The sequence below is a fragment of the Lichenostomus cassidix genome, unplaced genomic scaffold (assembly GCF_008360975.1).
Source record: "Lichenostomus cassidix isolate B80296 unplaced genomic scaffold, HeHo_3.0 HiC_scaffold_35, whole genome shotgun sequence".
Lineage (NCBI taxonomy): Eukaryota > Metazoa > Chordata > Aves > Passeriformes > Meliphagidae > Lichenostomus > Lichenostomus cassidix.
This window is the reverse complement of record NW_028147256.1, coordinates 870268-887110: the sequence shown is the minus strand read 5'-3', so window position 1 is coordinate 887110 and position 16843 is coordinate 870268. Positions and strand designations below refer to the sequence as shown.

The following is a 16843-nucleotide window of genomic DNA, read 5'->3' as shown; positions in this document are numbered from 1 at the left end:
CCGGAAGTGCTGCCATTTCCCCGTGGCCACACCCCTTTTCCTTCCTCCTGCTTGCTGATTGGCTGACGCCCCGGCAGTGCCGCCATGTTCCCCAGAGCTCCGCCCTCTGATTCCCATTGGGAAATCCCAAAATTCCCAAATTCCCATTGAAAAAAATCTCAAATTTCTACCCAAAATTCCCAAATTCCCAATCAGAAATCCCAAATTCCCATTTTGACCCCAAAATTCCTGCAGGGAAATCCCAAATTCCCATTGGGAAATTCCAAAATTCCCATCCAAAATCCCCAAATTTCCACCCAAAATTCCCAAATTTCCATCGGGAAATCCCAAAATTCCCATTTTGAACCTAAAATTCCCACCAGGAAATCCTGAATTTCCACCAGGAAAATCCCAAATTCCCAATCAGAAATCTCAACATTTCCACCCAAAATTCCCAAATTTCCACCCAAAATTCCTAAATTTCCATGAGGAAATCCCAAAATTCCCATTTTGAGCGCCAAATTCCCGCTGGGAAATCCCCAAAATTCCCATCCGGAAATCCCAAATTCCCATCGGGAAATTCCCAAATTTCCACCCAAAATTCCCAAATTCCTGTTTTGACCCCAAAATTCCCACAGAAAAGTCCCCAAAATTCCCACCAGGAAATCTCAAATTCCCATTGGGAAATCCCAAAAATCCTCATTCCAAATCCCCAAATTTCCACCCAAAATTCCACCCAGAATTCTCAAGTTTTTGCCCAAAATTCCCAAATTCCCATCAGAAATCCCAAAATTCCCACTGAGAAATCCTGAATTTCCACTGGAAAATCTCCACATTCACATCAGGAAATCCCAAAATCCTCATTCCAAATTCCCAAATTTCCACCCAAAATTCCAAAATTCCCAACCGGAAATCCCAAAATTCCCATTTTGACCCCAAAATTCCCACCAGGAAATACCTGAAATTCCCATCCGGAAATGCCAAATTCCCATCGGGAAATTCCCAAAACTTCCACTCAAAAATGCCAAAATTCCACCCAAATTTCCCAAATTCCCAATCAGAAATCCCAAAAATTCCCATTTTGAGCACAAAATTCCCAGCAGAAAAAAATCCCCAAATTCCCATCGGAAAATCCCAAAATCCTAACTCCAAATTCCCAAATTTCCACCCAAAATTCGCCAAAACCCAGGAAGTGTCACCATTCCCAAGCCCCGCCCCTTCCCCCCAATTCCTGCTCGCTGATTGGTTGAAAATCCGGAAGTGCCGCCATTTTCCTCTAGCCCCGCCCACCGGAAGTGATGCCATTCCCCCTAAGCTCCACCCTCCCCCAAATCCCGCGTGCTGATTGGTCAAAAACAGGAAGTGATGTCATTCCATGAAGCCCCGCCCACCGGAAGTGCCTTTCCCTCGAAGCCCCGCCCACCGGAAGTCTCATTTCCTGAGCCCAACCTCCCCACGGCGATCCTGTGCTGTGATTGGTTGGGAAACCAACATGGCCGCCATCGTGCCCAAGCCCCGCCCCTCACCCCAAATCCCGCGCGCTGATTGGTCAAAATCGCCGCCATTTTCCCCAAGGAAAGAACAACTCAAACTGCAAGTTTTTCACCTTAAAACGCCATTTTGGGGGTGGGCGTGGCCGGAAGTGGGCGTGGCCACACCGGAAGTGATGCGTTTTGGCCGGAAGTGGGCGTGGTCACGTCGGAAATGACATCTTCAGACAGGAAATGGGCGTGGTCACACCGGAAGTTGAGTGGGCGTGGCCTGGAGAAGCCCCGCCCCCCAGCACCCCCATTGGACGCTTTCAACCTGGAGGTTTCTGATTGGCTGAGAGCACAAGCCACGCCCCCCCCTTAAGCCACGCCCCTTCCGGTGCCTCAGTCGGGTTGTTTGGGTTTCGGGGGGAAGTTTGGGGCCAAAATTGGGATTTTTGGATCTCAAATCACAATTTTTGGGCCCAAAATTGAAATTTTTAGATCCAAAACTGGAATTTTGAGCTCCAAAATCCCAATTTTTGGGTCCAAAATCACAATTTAGGATCCCAAATTGCAGTTTTTGGGTCCAAAATTGACATTTTCTGGGCTCCAAAACAGGAATTTTGGGTCCCAAATTACAATTTCTTGGATCCAAAACTCACAATTTTTGGCTCCAAAATCACAAATTTTTGGGTCCAAAATCACAATTTTTGTGTCCCAAACTGCAATTTTGGGTCCAAAATTGAAATTTTTTGGGTCCAAAATCACATTTTTTGGATCGAAAACTGCAATTTTTGGGTCCAAAACTGGAATTTTGAGCTCCAAAATCACAGTTTTTGGGTCCAAAACTAGAATTTTGGGTCCAAAATCACAATTTTTGGGTCCAAATTTCAATTTTTGGCTATAAAATCACAATTTTTGGGTCCAAAACTGGAATTTTTGGGTCCCAAATCGCAATTTTTGATTCAAAAATTGAAATTTTTTGGGTCTCAAATTGCAATTTTTGGATCCAAAACTGCAATTTTGGGTCTCAAACTGCAACTTTGGATCCAAAATTGAAAATTTTTTGGGTCCAAAATCACAATTTTTGGCTCCAAATTGCAATTTTTGGCTCCCAAAACTGGAATTTTGGGTCCAAAACTCACAATTTTTGGCTCCCAAATCACAATTTTGGGTCCAAAATCGAAATTTTTTATTTCCCCAACTGCAATTTTTGGGTCCAAAATCAAAATTTTTTGGGTCCAAGTTGCAATTTTTTGGGTCCAAATCTGAAATTTTGGGTCCAAAATCACAATTTTTGGGTCCCAAATTTTAATTTTTGTGTCCAAATCTGGAATTTTGGATCCCATATCGCAATTTTTGGCCCCAAACTCACAATTTTTGGGGTTTTCCCACCTCGAAAATGAGGGAAAAAACATCGATTTCCGGTCGGATCTTCCCGGAAAAAAGCGGGAAAGTCTCAGAATTTTGGGAATTTTGGGATTTTTCGGGAATTTTCCGCTCAGAGCTCCTCCAGACCATCGTCCTCCTCGGGGAAATCGCCGGCAGTGACCGTTTGGGGTTTGACAAACGCGCCGTACTTGGGCGGGCACGAGAAGTACCGCCGGCCGCCAACGCTGAGGAGAGAAAATATTAAAAATTTGGCAAAAAATGGGTTAAAATTTGTCCTGAATTTGAGGAAAAATCATTGGAATTAGTCATTAAGATTTAGCTGGAATTTCACCCTGAATTTCCCAAGATTTCCTCCAAATTCCGCAAAAATTTCCTCAAATTTCACTCCAAATTCCCAACAAATTTCACAAAAACTCCCAAAATTTCACCCCAAATTCCCCAGAAAGTCCCAAGAAATTTCCACAAATTTCCCCCAAATTCCCCAGAAATTCCCCACAAATTTCACAAAAATCCCCCAAATTAGCCCCAAAATTCCACTCCAGATTTCCCATAAATTCCCCAAAATTCCACCCCAAATTCTCAACAAATTTCACAAAAATTTCCCCAAATTCCTCTTGAAATTCCCCCCAAAATTCCCCATAAACGTCATAAAAATTCCCTACAAATTTCACAAAAATTCCCCAAAATTCACCCAAATTTCCCCACAAATGTCACAAAAATTGCCACAAAATTCACCCAAAAATTCCACCCAAAATTCACCCGAAATTCCCCAAAATCCACAGATGATTTTGGGGGAAATGGGAGAAAAATAGGGAAATTTAACCAAAAATGGCACAAAATTTATCCCAAATGTCACCAAAATCCCCCAAATTAGCTCCAAAATTTCCCCTGAAAATTTCCAAAAATTTCCCCAAAATCCACCCAAATTCCCTGAAAATTTCCAATATTCTCCCAAAATTCCCCCAAAATTAAAAAAATATTCCCTAAAATTTACCCAAAATTCCCCAAAAATTCACCCAAATTATCCAAAAATTCTAATTCCCCAAATTTCCCAAAAAATTCCCTGAAATTCCTGAAAGACCCAAAAATTCCCCAAAATTCCCAAAATTCCCTGAAATTTCCCTAAATTCCCAAAATTCCGTAAAATCCACCAAAAAAAATCCCCAGTCACCCAAATTTCCCCAAAAATTTCCCAAAATTCCCTGAAAATTCCCCAAAATTTCCCAAAAACTCCCCAAAATTCCCCAAAAATTCTAATTCCAAAAAAATTCCCAAAAAAATTCCCAAAATTCCCTAAAATTCACCCAAATTTTCCCAAAAATTCCCCAAAATTCACCCAAATTTCCCGAAATTACCCAAAATTCCCTGAAAATGTCCCTAAATTCCCCAAAATTCTGTAAAATCCACCAAAAAAATCCCCAAAATTTCCCAAAAATATCCCCAAAATTCCCTGAAAACTTATCAAAAATTCCCAAAAACTCCCCAAATTTCCCCAAAAACTTCCCAAAATTCACCCAAAATTCCCCAAAAATCCCTAAAATCCACCAAAAATTCCCAAAAAATCCCCAAAAATTCACCCAAATTTCCCTAAAGTTCCCCCAAAATTCCCCCAAATTCACCCAAATTTCCCCAATATTACCTGAAAATTTCCCCAAAATTCACCCAAATTTCCCCCAAAAATTCCCCAAAAATCCACCAAAAATTCCCCAAAATTCACCTAAAATTCCCCAAAAATTCACTCAAATTCCCCAAATTTCAAAAAAATTTCTCTAAAATTCACCCAAAATTTCCCAAATTTTCCCTCTAGTTCCCCAAAATTCCCCAAAAATTCACTCAAATTTCCCAAAAATTCTCTCTAATTCCCCAAATTTCAAAAAAAATTCCCTGAAAATTTCCCCAAAAATTCTCCAAAATTCACCAAAAATTTTCCAAAATTCCTAAAAATTCCCTAAAACTCCCCAAAATTCACCCAAATTTCCCAAAAAATTTCCCAAAATTCCCCAAAAATTCCCTGAAAATTCCCAAAAATATCCCCAAAATTCCCTGAAAATTTCCCAAAAATTCCCAACAACTCCCCAAACTTCCCCAAAAATTTCCCCAAATTCACCCAAAATTCTCCAGAAAATCTCTAAAAACCACAAAAAATTCCCAAAAATTCACCCAAATTTCCCTAAAATTCCCCCCAAAATTCCCCAAAATTCCCATAAAATTTCCCAAAATTTCCCCAAAATCCACCCAAATTCCCACAAAATTTCCCACAATTCCCCAAAAATTCATCAAAATTCACCCAAAATTCCCCAAAAATTCCCTGAAAATTCCCAAAAATATCCCCAAAATTCCCTGAGAATTTCCCAAAAATTCCCCAAAACTCCCCAAATTTCCCCAAAACCCAAAATTCCACAAAAATCCCTATAATCCACCAAAAATTTCCCCATCCAAAATTCCACAAAAATCCCTATAATCCACCAAAAAGTCCCAAAAAATCCCCGAAAATTCACCCAAATTTCCCTAAAATTCCCCCAAAAATTCCCTAAAATTCCCCTAAATTCCCAAATTTCCCCAAAATCCCAAACCCCCAGCTGACCTGCCGTCGTGTTTCCCCAGAGGTTCATCGTATTTCACTCCAACCCAAAGTCCTGCCTTGAAATCTGTTTCACCTTTGGGGGGAAAAATGGGAATTTTGGGTCAGGAGAGGAAAAAAAAATGGGAATTTTATTGTGGGAGGGAAAAAAAATTAGGAATTTTAGGTCAGGAGGGGAAAAAAATTAGGAATTTCACACTGGGAGGGAAAAAAATTTAGGAATTTTAGGTCAGGAGGGGAAAAAAAATGGAATTTCACACTGGGAAGGAAAAAATTAGGAATTTCAGCCAAAGAAGAGGAAAAAAAATGGGAATTTCAGCTCAAGAGGGAAAAAAAAAATGGGAATTTCACACTGGGAGGGAAAAAATTGAGGAATTTCATTGTGGGAGAGAAAAAAATTAGGAATTTTGGCCCAGGAGAGGAAAAAAATGGGAAGAGAAGAAAGAAAAATGGGAATTTCATCATGAGGAAGGAAAAAAAAATAGGAATTTCAGGTTGGGAGGAAAAAAAAAAAAGGGAATTTCAGCTAAACAGGGAAAAAAATGGGAATTTCACATTGGGAGGGAAAAAAATTGGAAATTTCAGCCCAGGAGGGAAAAAAAAAAAAGGGAATTTCACTCCCAGAGGGAGAAAAAAAAAAGAGAATTTTATTGTTAGAGAGAAAAAATATTAGGAATTTCAGTTTGGGAGGGGAAAAAAATGGGAATTCTTCCGGTTTAGGGGAATTTTGGGTGTTTTTGGGGGGATTTTGGGGTGAATTTTGGGGAATTTGGGGTGGATTTGGGAAACTTGGGGTGGATTTGGGGAATTTGGGGTGGTTTTGGGGGTGGATTTTGAGGGTTTTTAGGGTGTTTTTTTGGGATTTTGGGGAGGATTTTTGGGATTTCAGGGTGGATTTTTGGGTGGATTTTTGGGGTTTTTTGGGTGGATTTTGGGGGTTTTAGGGTGGATTTTTGGGATGGGTTTGAGGTTTTTTGAGGTGGATATTTGGGATTTTTGGTGGATTTTGGGGTGGATTTTGGGGTTTTGGGGCGGATTTTCAGGTTTTTGGGGTGGATTTGAGATTTTTTGGGGTGGATTTTTGGGGTTGTGGGGTGGATTTTGGGGATTTCAGGGTGGATTTTGGGGATTTCAGGCTGGATTTTTGGGGATTTTAGGGTGGATTTTTGGGGTTTTTTGGGTGGATTTTTGGGGTTTTGGGGTGGGTTTGAGGTTTTTTGAGGTGGATATTTGGGATTTTTGGTAGATTTTGGGGATTTTAGGGTGGATTTTCGGGGGATTTTGGGGTGGAGTTTTGGGATTTCGGGGTGGATTTTGGGGTTTTGGGGTGGATTTGAGGTTTTTTGGGGTGGATTTTGGGTTTTTTTAGGGTGGTTTTTTGGGATTTTGAGGTGGATATTTGGGATTTTTTGTGGATTTTGGGGATTTTAGGGTGGATTTTAGGGTTTTTGGGATGGATTTTCAGGATTTTGGGGTAAATTTTCAGGATTTTGGGATGGATTTTTGGGGTTTTGGGGTGGATTTTGGGGATTTTAGGGCGGATTTTTGGGATTTCGGGGTGGATTTTTGGGATTTCGGGGTGGATTTTGGGGTCTCACACACCCACAAAAGCGATGGTGACTCTCCTGGTTGCTCTCCTGCCACCCTGGGCAGATTTGGGGTTGTTTTTGAGGGATTTTGGTCTAGATTTGGTGGTTTAGGGGTTTTTTTGGGGTGGATTTTTAGGATTTTAGGGTGGATTTTCCGGATTTTGGTGTGGATTTTCAGGATTTTGGGGTTTTTGGGGTGGATTTTGGGGTCCCACTCCCCCACAAAGGTGATGGTGACTCTCCTGGTTGGCTGTCCTGCCAGCTGGGCAGATTTGGGGTTGATTTGGGGTCGTTTTTGTGGGATTTTGGTCTAGATTTGGCGGTTTAGGGGCTTTTTGGGGTGGATATTCAGGATTTTAGGGTGGATTTTCCGGATTTTGGGGTTTATGGGGTGGATATTCGGGATTTTAGGGTGGATTTTTGGGATTTCGGGGGTTTTGGGGTGGATTTTCATGTCTCACACACCCACAAAAGCCATGGTGACTCTCCTGGGGAGCTGTGCTGGGATTTTGGGGTGGATTTTCAGGATTTTGGGGGTTTTTGGGATTTTTCATGTCCCACTCACCCACAAAAGCCATGGTGGCTCTCCTGGGGGGCTGTGCTGCCAGCTGGGCAGATTTGGGGTCGATTTGAGGGGATTTTGTGGGGATTTTTGGGATTTTGGTGTGGTTTTGGGTAATTTAAGGTGGATTTTGGGGTTTTTTGGGGTGGATTTTGGGATTTTTTTGGGGTCTCACTCACCCACATAGGCTATGGTGGCTCTCCTTGGTGGCTGTGCTGGGATTTTGGGGTGGATATTTGGGAGGATTTTAGGGATTTTGGGGTGACTCACCCACATAGGCAATGGTAGCTCTCCTTGGTGGCTGTGCTGGGGTTTTGGGGTGGATTTTGGGGTTTTTGGGGTCTCACTCACCCACATAAGCTATGGTGGCTCTCCTTGGTGGCTGTGCTGGGATTTTGGGGTGGATTTTGGGGTTTTTGGGGTCTCACTCACCCACATAAGCTATGGTGGCTCTCCTGGGTGGCTGTGCTGGGATTTTGGGGTGGATTTGGGGTTTTTTGGGGTCACTCACCCACATAGGCAATGGTGGCTCTCCTTGGTGGCTGCCCCGCCAGCCTGACCTCGCAGCGTGACCCCACAGTGAGCTCTGCTGCCGCTGCAGCTTCCTGAGCTCTGCGCTGCTGCAGCTCCGCCTGGCGCTCCGCGTCCCGATCCCGATCCCAGCGACCCCAGGAACGCTGCCGCAGGAACGACCTCATGGACTCTGTAAACATAAACCCCAAATCCTGATCCCAAATCCTGATCCTGATCCCAAATCCTGATCCCAAATCCTGATCCTGATCCCGATCCCAGCGACCCCACGAGCGCTGCCGCAGGAACGACCTCATGGACTCTGGAAATACAGATCCTAAATCCCAAATCCTGATCCCAAATCCTGATCCTGATCCCGATCCCAGCGACCCCAGGAACGCTGCCGCAGGAATGACCTCATGGATTCTGGAAATATAAACCCCAAATCCTGATCCCAAATCCTGATCCTAAATCCTGATCCCAGCGACCCCACGAGTGCTGCCGCAGGAACGACCTCATGGATTCTGTAAACAGGGAAATCCTAAATCCTGATCCCAAATCCTGATCCCAAATCCCGATCCCAAATCCTGATCCCAGCGACCCCACGAGCGCTGCCGCAGGAACGACCTCATGGATTCTGTAAATACAGATCCTAAATCCCAAATCCTGATCCCAAATCCTGATCCCAAATCCCGATCCTAGCAACCCCACAAGCGCTGCCACAGGAACAACCTCATGGACTCTGGAAATATAAACCCCAAATCCTGATCCCAAATCCTGATCCCAAATCCCGATCCCAATCCCAGCGACCCCACGAGCGCTGCTGCAGGAATGAGCGCATGGATTCTGGGAACACAGAGAGATCCTAAACCCCAAATCCTGATCCCAAATCCCGATCCGAGCAGCGCTGCCGCAGGAACGAGCTCATGGACTCTGTAAGAACAGATCCTAAATCCTGATCCCAATCCTGATCCCAATCCCTATCCTGTTCCTATTGCAGATCCTGATATTGATTCCAATCCTAACCCCAATCCCAATCCTGATCCTGTTCCCAGTCTTGATCCCAGTTTCAATCCCAGTCCCATTTCCAGTCCTAATCCCAATCTTGATCCCAATTCTGATCCCATTCCTGTTCCTGATTCCAATCCCGATTCTATTCTCAATCCTGATCCCAATCCTGATCCTGATCCCAATCCCGATGCCAATTCTGATCCTAATCCCGTTGCTATTCCTCATCCAATTCTGGTCCTGATCCTGATCCCAATCCCAGTCCACATTCCAATCCCGATTCTGATTCTGATCCCAATTCCAATCCCAATCCCAGTTCTGATCCTCATCCCAATGCAGATCCCAATGCCAATTCCAGTTCTGATCCCAATCCTCCTTCCTGATCCCAATCTCCATTTCAATTCTGATCCCAATCCCGATCCTGATCCCAATCCCAGTGCTGATCCCATTCCCGATTCCGATTCTGATCCCAATTCCAATCCCAATCCCAGTTCAGATCCTGATCCCAATACAGATCCCAATGCCAATTCCAGTTCTGATCCCGATCCTCTTCCTGATCCCGATCTCCATTTCAATTCTGATCCCAATCCCAATCCTAATCCCAATCCCAATCTCTTTCCTATTCTCAATCCTCATCCCAATCCTGATCCCAATCCCAATTCTGATCCTGATTCCAATCCCAGTCCAGATTCCAATCCCAATTCCAATTCTGATCCAAATCCTGATCCCGATCCTCATCCCAATGCCAATTCCAATTCTGATCCTGATCCTATTCTTGATCCTGATCTCCATTTCAATTCTGATCCCGATCCCAATCCTGATCCCAATCCCAATCCCGCTCCCAATCCTTTCCCATTCCTATTCCCAATCCTGGTTCTACATCCATTCCCATTCCTAATCCCATTCCTGTTCCCCAATGTCCCCAATGTCCCCATTAATGTCCCCAACATCCCCGATGTCCCCAGTGTCCCAAAGCCCCCCAATGTCCCCAATCTCTCAAATCCCCCCAACGTCCCCAATGTCCCAATGATGTCCCCAACAACCCCAATACCCCAATGTCCCCAACATCCCCAACGTCCCCAATATCCCCAGTGTCCCTGATGTCCCCAGTGTCCCCAGTACCCCCAGTGTCCCCAGTGTCCCCAGTACCCCCAGTGTCCCCAACATCCCCAATACCCTTGATGTCCCCAACGTCCCCAACGTCCCCGATACCCCTGATGTCCCTAATGTCCTCAACATCCCCAAGATCCCAAATCCTCCCAACGTCCCCAACGCCCCCAGTGTCATCCCCAGTGTCCCCAGTGTCACCTGTCCTCTTGTCATACTCGCTGTCGTCCATCTCGTACTTTGGCACCTGGGAGAGATCCTCAAACTGCCCGGCGCGAGCCCCGCTGCGGTCTGTCACCTGCGGACACCGGGACAGGGGACATTAACGGGGACACTGGGGACACTGGGAATTAACGGGGACATTGGGGACATTAATGGGGACATCAGGGACATTGGGGATGTTGGGAATTAATGGGGACATCGGGGATGTTGGGGATTAATGGGGATATTGGGGATATTAGGGACATTTAGAATTAACAGGGACACTGGGGACATTAATGGGGACATCAGGGACATTGGGGATGTTGGGAATTAATGGGGACATTGGAGACATTAATGGGGACATCAGGGACATTGGGGATGTTGGGAATTAATGGGGACATTGGGGACACTGGGAATTAATGAGGACATCAGGGACAGTAATGGGGACATCATGGACATTGGGGATGTTGGGGATTAATGGGGATATTGGGGACATTGGGGACATTGGAATTAATGGGGACATCAGGGACATTGGGGACACTGGGAATTAATGGGGATATTGGGGACATTAATGGGGACATGAGGGACATCGGGGACATTGGGGATTAATGGGGACACTGGGGACATCAGGGACACTGGGGACATTGGGAATTAATGGGGACATTGGGGGCTTCGGGGATATTGGGGATGTTGGGAATTAATGGGGATATTGGGGACACTGGGGATGTTGGGGACATTGGGGACATTACTGGGGACACTGGGGGAACAGAGATGACACAGGGAGGTGACAATAATGACACACAGGTGACAGGAAGGTGACACAGGTGACACAGAAGGTGACACACAGGTGACAGCGTCACTCACATGCACCCTGCAGCCATCACTGACCGAATTAGATCCCAGCAAGGAGGTGACACAGGGAGGTGACAATGATAACAATGATGACACAGAAGGTGACATGTTGACAGGGAGGTGACAAAGGTGACACAGAAAGTGACACAGGTGACAATGATGCCAGTGTCACTCACATGCACCCTGCAGCCGTCACTGACAGGACAGGATCCCAGCAAGGAGGTGATGATGATAACAGTGATAACAATAACAACACAGAGATGACAATAACGACACAGAAGGTGACAATGGTGACACACAGGTGACACAGAAGGTGACAAAGATGACACAAGTGACACAATGATGACAAATGTCACTCACATACACCCTGCAGCCGTCGCTGACCGGGTAGGAGCCCAGCAAGGAGGTGACAATGATAACAATAACGACACAGAAGGTGACAATAATGACACAGAAGGTGACGATGACACACAGGTGACACAGAAGGTGACAATAATGACACAGAAGGTGACGATGACACACAGGTGACACAGAAGGTGACAAAGATGACACAAAGGTGACACAGGTGACACAATGATGACAAATGTCACTCACATACACCCTGCAGCCGTCACTGACCGGGTAGGATCCCAGCAAGGAGGTGACAATGATAACAGTGATAACAATAACGACACACAGGTGACAATAATGACACAGAAGATGACAATGATGACACACAGGTGACACAGAAGGTGACAATAATGACACAGAAGGTGACAGAGAGGTGACAGGGAAGTGACAAAGGTGACAGTGTCACTCACATGCACCCTGCAGCCATCGCTAACAGGATAAGATCCCAGCAAGGAGGTGACACAGGGAGGTGACAATGATGACAATGATAACAATAATGACACAGAGGTGACAATAACGACACAGAAGATGACAATGATGACACAGAAGGTGACAGGAGGTGACAGGAAGGTGACAAAGGTGACAAATGTCGCTCTCATGTACCCTGCAGCCATCGCTGACAGGATAGGAGCCCAGCAAGGAGGTGACAATGATAACAATGACGACAGAGAGGAGACAATAATGACACAGAAGGTGACAATGATGACACACAGGTGACACAGAAGGTGACAAAGATGACAAATGTCACTCACATGCACCCTGCAGCCGTCACTGACAGGGTAGGATCCCAGCAAGGAGGTGACAATGATAACAATAACAACACAGAAGGTGACAATGATGACAATAACGACAGAGAAGGTGACAATGATGACACACAGGTGACAAAGATGACAGTGTCACTCTCGTGTACCCTGCAGCCATCACTGACAGGATAGGATCCCAACAAGGAGGTGACAAGGATAACAATAACGACAAAGAGATGACAATAACGACACAAAAGGTAACAATAACAACACAAAGGTGACAATAATGACACAGAAAATGACAAAGGTGACAATGATGACACAAAGTGACACACAGGTGACAAAGATGACAATGTCACTCACGTGCACCCTGCAGCCGTTGCTGACGGGATAAGATCCCAGCAAGGAGGTGACAATGACAACAATGATAACAATAACGACACAGAAGGTGATAATAACAACACAGAAGGTGACAAAGGTGACACACAGGTGACACACAGGTGACAGGGAGGTGACAAAGATGACAAATGTCACTCTCATGCACCCTGCAGCCATCGCTGACCAGGTAGGACCCCAGCAAGGAGGTGACAATGATAACAATGGTAACAACAATGACACAGAAAGTGACAATAACAACACAGAAAGTGACAATGATGACATAGAAGGTGACAATGATGACACACAGGTGACACACAGGTGACACACAGGTGACAGTGTCACTCACGTGCACCCTGCAGCCGTCACTGACAGGATAAGATCCCAGCAAGGAGGTGACAATGATAACAATGATGACAATGATGATACAGGAGGTGACACAGAAGGTGACAATGATGACACACAGGTGACACAGAGGTGACACACAGGTGACAGTGTCACTCACGTGCACCCTGCAGCCGTCAGTGACAGGATAAGATCCCAGCAAGGAGGTGACAATGATAACGATGATGACAATGATGACACAGGAGGTGACAATGATGACACAGGTGACACAGAGGTGACACACAGGTGACAAACATCACTCACGTGCACCCTGCAGCCGTCACTGACAGGACAGGATCCCAGCAAGGAGGTGATGATGATAACAGTGATAACAACAGTGACACAGAAGGTGACAATGATGACACAGAAGGTGACAATGATGACACACAGGTGACAAAGGTGACAGTGTCACTCACGTGCACCCTGCAGCCGTCACTGACAGGATAGGATCCCAGCAGAGCCTCGTCACAGTCCAGCTCTCCCAGAGGTTCATCTTCTGCCCCAAACAGCGACAGCTCCATGCAGGAGGCGGGAGAGCCGACCACTAACTCCAGTTTGCACTGGGAATGGATACTGGGGTTACTGGGGATACTGGGGACATTGGGGACACTGGGGACATTCATGGAGAGCCGACCACCAACTCCAATTTGCACTGGGAATGGATACTGGGGTTACTGGGGATACTGGGGACATTGGGGACATTGGGGACATTCATGGAGAGCCAACCACCAACTCCAGTTTGCACTGGGGACAGGGATACTGGGGTTACTGGGGATACTGGGGACATTGGGGACATTGGGGACATTCATGGAGAGCCAACCACCAGCTCCAGTTTGCACTGGGAATGGGGATACTGGGGTTACTGGGGATACTGGGAGCACTGGGGGACATTGGGGACATTCATGGAGAGCCAACCACTAACTCCAGTTTGCACTGGGAATGGGAACTGGGGACACTGGGGACATTGGGGACATTCATGGAGAGCCAACCACCAGCTCCAGTTTGCACTGGGAATGGGGATACTGGGGTTACTGGGGATACTGGGAGCACTGGGGGACATTGGGGACATTCATGGAGAGCCAACCACTAACTCCAGTTTGCACTGGGAATGGGAAATGGGGATACAGGGAGCACTGGGAGGGGTGACAGACTGGGGACATTGGGGACATTCATGGAGAGCAAACCACCAGCTCCAGTTTGCACTGGGGACACCAAACTGGGCTTACTGGGAGCACTGGGGGACACTGGGGACATTGGAGACACTGGGGACATTCATGGAGAGCCGACCACTAACTCCAGCTTGCACTGGGGACACCAAACTGGGGTTACTGGGAGCACTGGGACATTGGGGGACACTGGGGACATTCATGGAGAGCCGACCACCAGCTCCAGTTTGCACTGGGAATGGATACTGGGGATACTGGGGATACTGGGAATGCTGGGGACACTGAGGACATTCATGGGGAGCTGACCACCAACTCCAGTTTGCACTGGGAATGGAAACTGGGCATACTGGGAGCACTGGAAGGGTGACAGACTGGGGACATTCATGGAGAGCCAACCAGTAACTCCCAGTCTGAACTGGGAATGGGGAAATGGGGATACTGGAGAGTCGCAGGGGTCCCAGTTTGGGATTTGGGGATCCCAGTTTGGGGTCCCAGTTTGGGGTCTGGGGTCCCTAAGTGGGATTTGGGGTCCCTAATTAGGATTTGGGGTCCCCAGTCCCAAATTTTGGGTTCCCAGTTCGGGATTTGGGGTTTTGGTCCCAAATTGTGGGTCCCTAACTGGGATTAAGGGTCCCTAATTGGGATTTGGGGTCCCTAACTGCGATTTTGGGGTTCCCATTTGGGATTTGGGGTCCCTAATTGGGATTTTAGAATTCCTAATTGGGATTTGGGGTCCCTAACTGGGATTTTGGGGTTCCCTTACTGGGATTTGGGGGTCCCTAACTGGGATTTGGGGGTCCCAGTTTGGGATTTGGGGTTCCCAGTTTGGGATTGCTAATTGGGATTTGGGGTTCCCAGTTTGGGATTTGGAGTCTCCAGTCCTGAATTTGGGGTTCTCAGTTGGGGTTTTGGTCCCAAATTTGGGGTTCCTAATTAGGATTTGGGGTCTCCAGTCCCGAATTTGGGGTTCCCGGTTCGGGATTTGGGGTTTTGGTCCCAAATTTGGGGTCCCTAATTGGGATTTAGGGGTTCCTAATTGGGATTTGGGGTCCCTAATTGGGATTTTGGGGTCCTAAATCGGGATTTTGGAGTTCCCTAACTGGGATTTTGGGGTTTCCATTTGGGGATTTGGGGTCCCTAAGTGGGATTTTGGGGTCCCTAGTTGGGATTTCGAGTTCCCTAACTGGGATTTGGGGTCCCTAAGTGGGATTTGGGGTTTTCTGTCCCGAATTTGGGGTGCCTAATTTGGATTTTGGAGTTCCCTAACTGGTATTTGGGGTTCCCTAACTGGGATTTTGGGGTCCCTAATTGGGATTTGGGGTTCCCATTTGGGATTTTGGAGTTCCCTAATTGGGATTTGGGGTCCCTAATTGAGATTTTAGAATTCCTAATTAGGATTTGGGGTTCCCTAACTGGGATTTGGGGTCCCTAACTGGGATTTGGGGGTCCCAGTTTGGGATTTGGGAATCCCAGTTTGGGTTTGCTAATTGGGATTTGGGGTTCCCAGTTTGGGATTTGGAATCTCCAGTGCTGAATTTGGGGGTCCCGGTTCGGGATTTGGGGTCCCTAATTGGGATTGGGGTCCCTAACTGGGAACTGGGGTCTCTAATTGGGATTTTAGAATTCCTAATTGGGATTTGGGGTCCCTAACTGGGATTTTGGAGTTCCCTAATTGGGATTTGGGGTCCCTAATTGAGATTTTAGAATTCCTAATTGGGATTTGGGGTTCCCTAACTGGGATTTGGGGTTCCCGGTCCCGATTTTGGGGTCGCTAATTGGGATTTAGGGTTTTCTATCCCGATTTTGGGGTTCTCACTCCCATTCCCGTTATCCCGCTGGGCATTGCCGGTTTGGGATTCCCAGTTTGGGATTCAGAACTCCCAATTTGGGGTTTCGCTCCCCAGTTTGGGGTTTCGCTCCCCAATTTGAGCTTCCCGATCCCAAATTTGAGCTTCCCCATCCCGAATTTGGGGTTCCCGGTTGGGGATTTGGGGTTTCGCTCCCCAATTCGGGATCCCTAACCGGTATTTCGGGTTCCCTAAGCGGAATTTCGGGTTCCCCATCCCCTCCCCGCTCCCTCCCCGTTACCTTCAGCTCGGCGATGGTCAGCGCCGGCGAGAATCTCTTACAGGCCCGGAAAGCGTTCAGCGAGCTGCTCACCGCCAGCCACACCGGGCCGGCCGCCGCTCCGCCGCCGTTCATGGCTCCGGTGCCGCCGGAACGCCCAGCCGGAGCTCCCCGAGGCCCTCAGGGAGCCTCCGGTTCTCCCGAACCGGTTCTGGGCCTTGCCGGTAGCGCCGAACCGGAGCCTCGCGAGGCCCTCAGGGAGCTCCGCACCCTCCGGCAGCTGCGCCGCTTCTGGAACCTTCACGGGCCGCCACAGCCGGGGCCCCTGAGGGCGCGGCCAATCAGAGCGCGCGGAAAGGGGCACGTGGGGGAGGCTGGCCAATAGGGAGGGAGAAGGGCGGGGCGAAAGGGGGTTGGACCAATAGGCAGGGAGAAGGGACGGGTTGAGCGGGAGGAGGGGCAAGG

General features: G+C 47.1%; 1 protein-coding gene across 1 annotated transcript; it reads right to left on the bottom strand.

The window, feature by feature from the left end:
- Nucleotides 1–2696: 2696 nt before the first annotated feature.
- On the bottom strand, nucleotides 2697–16705 carry TBCB (tubulin folding cofactor B). Its single transcript, XM_085044040.1, has 6 exons — nucleotides 16400–16705; nucleotides 13562–13705; nucleotides 10402–10498; nucleotides 8087–8278; nucleotides 5428–5500; nucleotides 2697–3067 (listed from the first exon to the last, which is right to left on the bottom strand). The coding sequence occupies exons 1-6, from the start codon at nucleotides 16511–16513 to the stop codon at nucleotides 2953–2955; spliced, it is 735 nt and encodes a 244-aa protein (XP_084900166.1). The 5' UTR covers nucleotides 16514–16705; the 3' UTR covers nucleotides 2697–2952.
- Nucleotides 16706–16843: the final 138 nt, after the last annotated feature.

Bases quoted from the DNA above. Each gene is read 5' to 3' on its own strand.
- TBCB (XM_085044040.1), bottom strand. From the start codon at position 16,513: ATGAACGGCGGCGGAGCGGCGGCCGGCCCGGTGTGGCTGGCGGTGAGC. The intron at 13,706-16,399 runs GTAACGGGGAGG...ATCCATTCCCAG, and splicing joins TGACCATCGCCGAGCTGAAG to TGCAAACTGGAGTTAGTGGT. The intron at 8,279-10,401 runs GTGACACTGGGG...TTATGTTTACAG, and splicing joins CGAGTATGACAAGAGGACAG to AGTCCATGAGGTCGTTCCTG.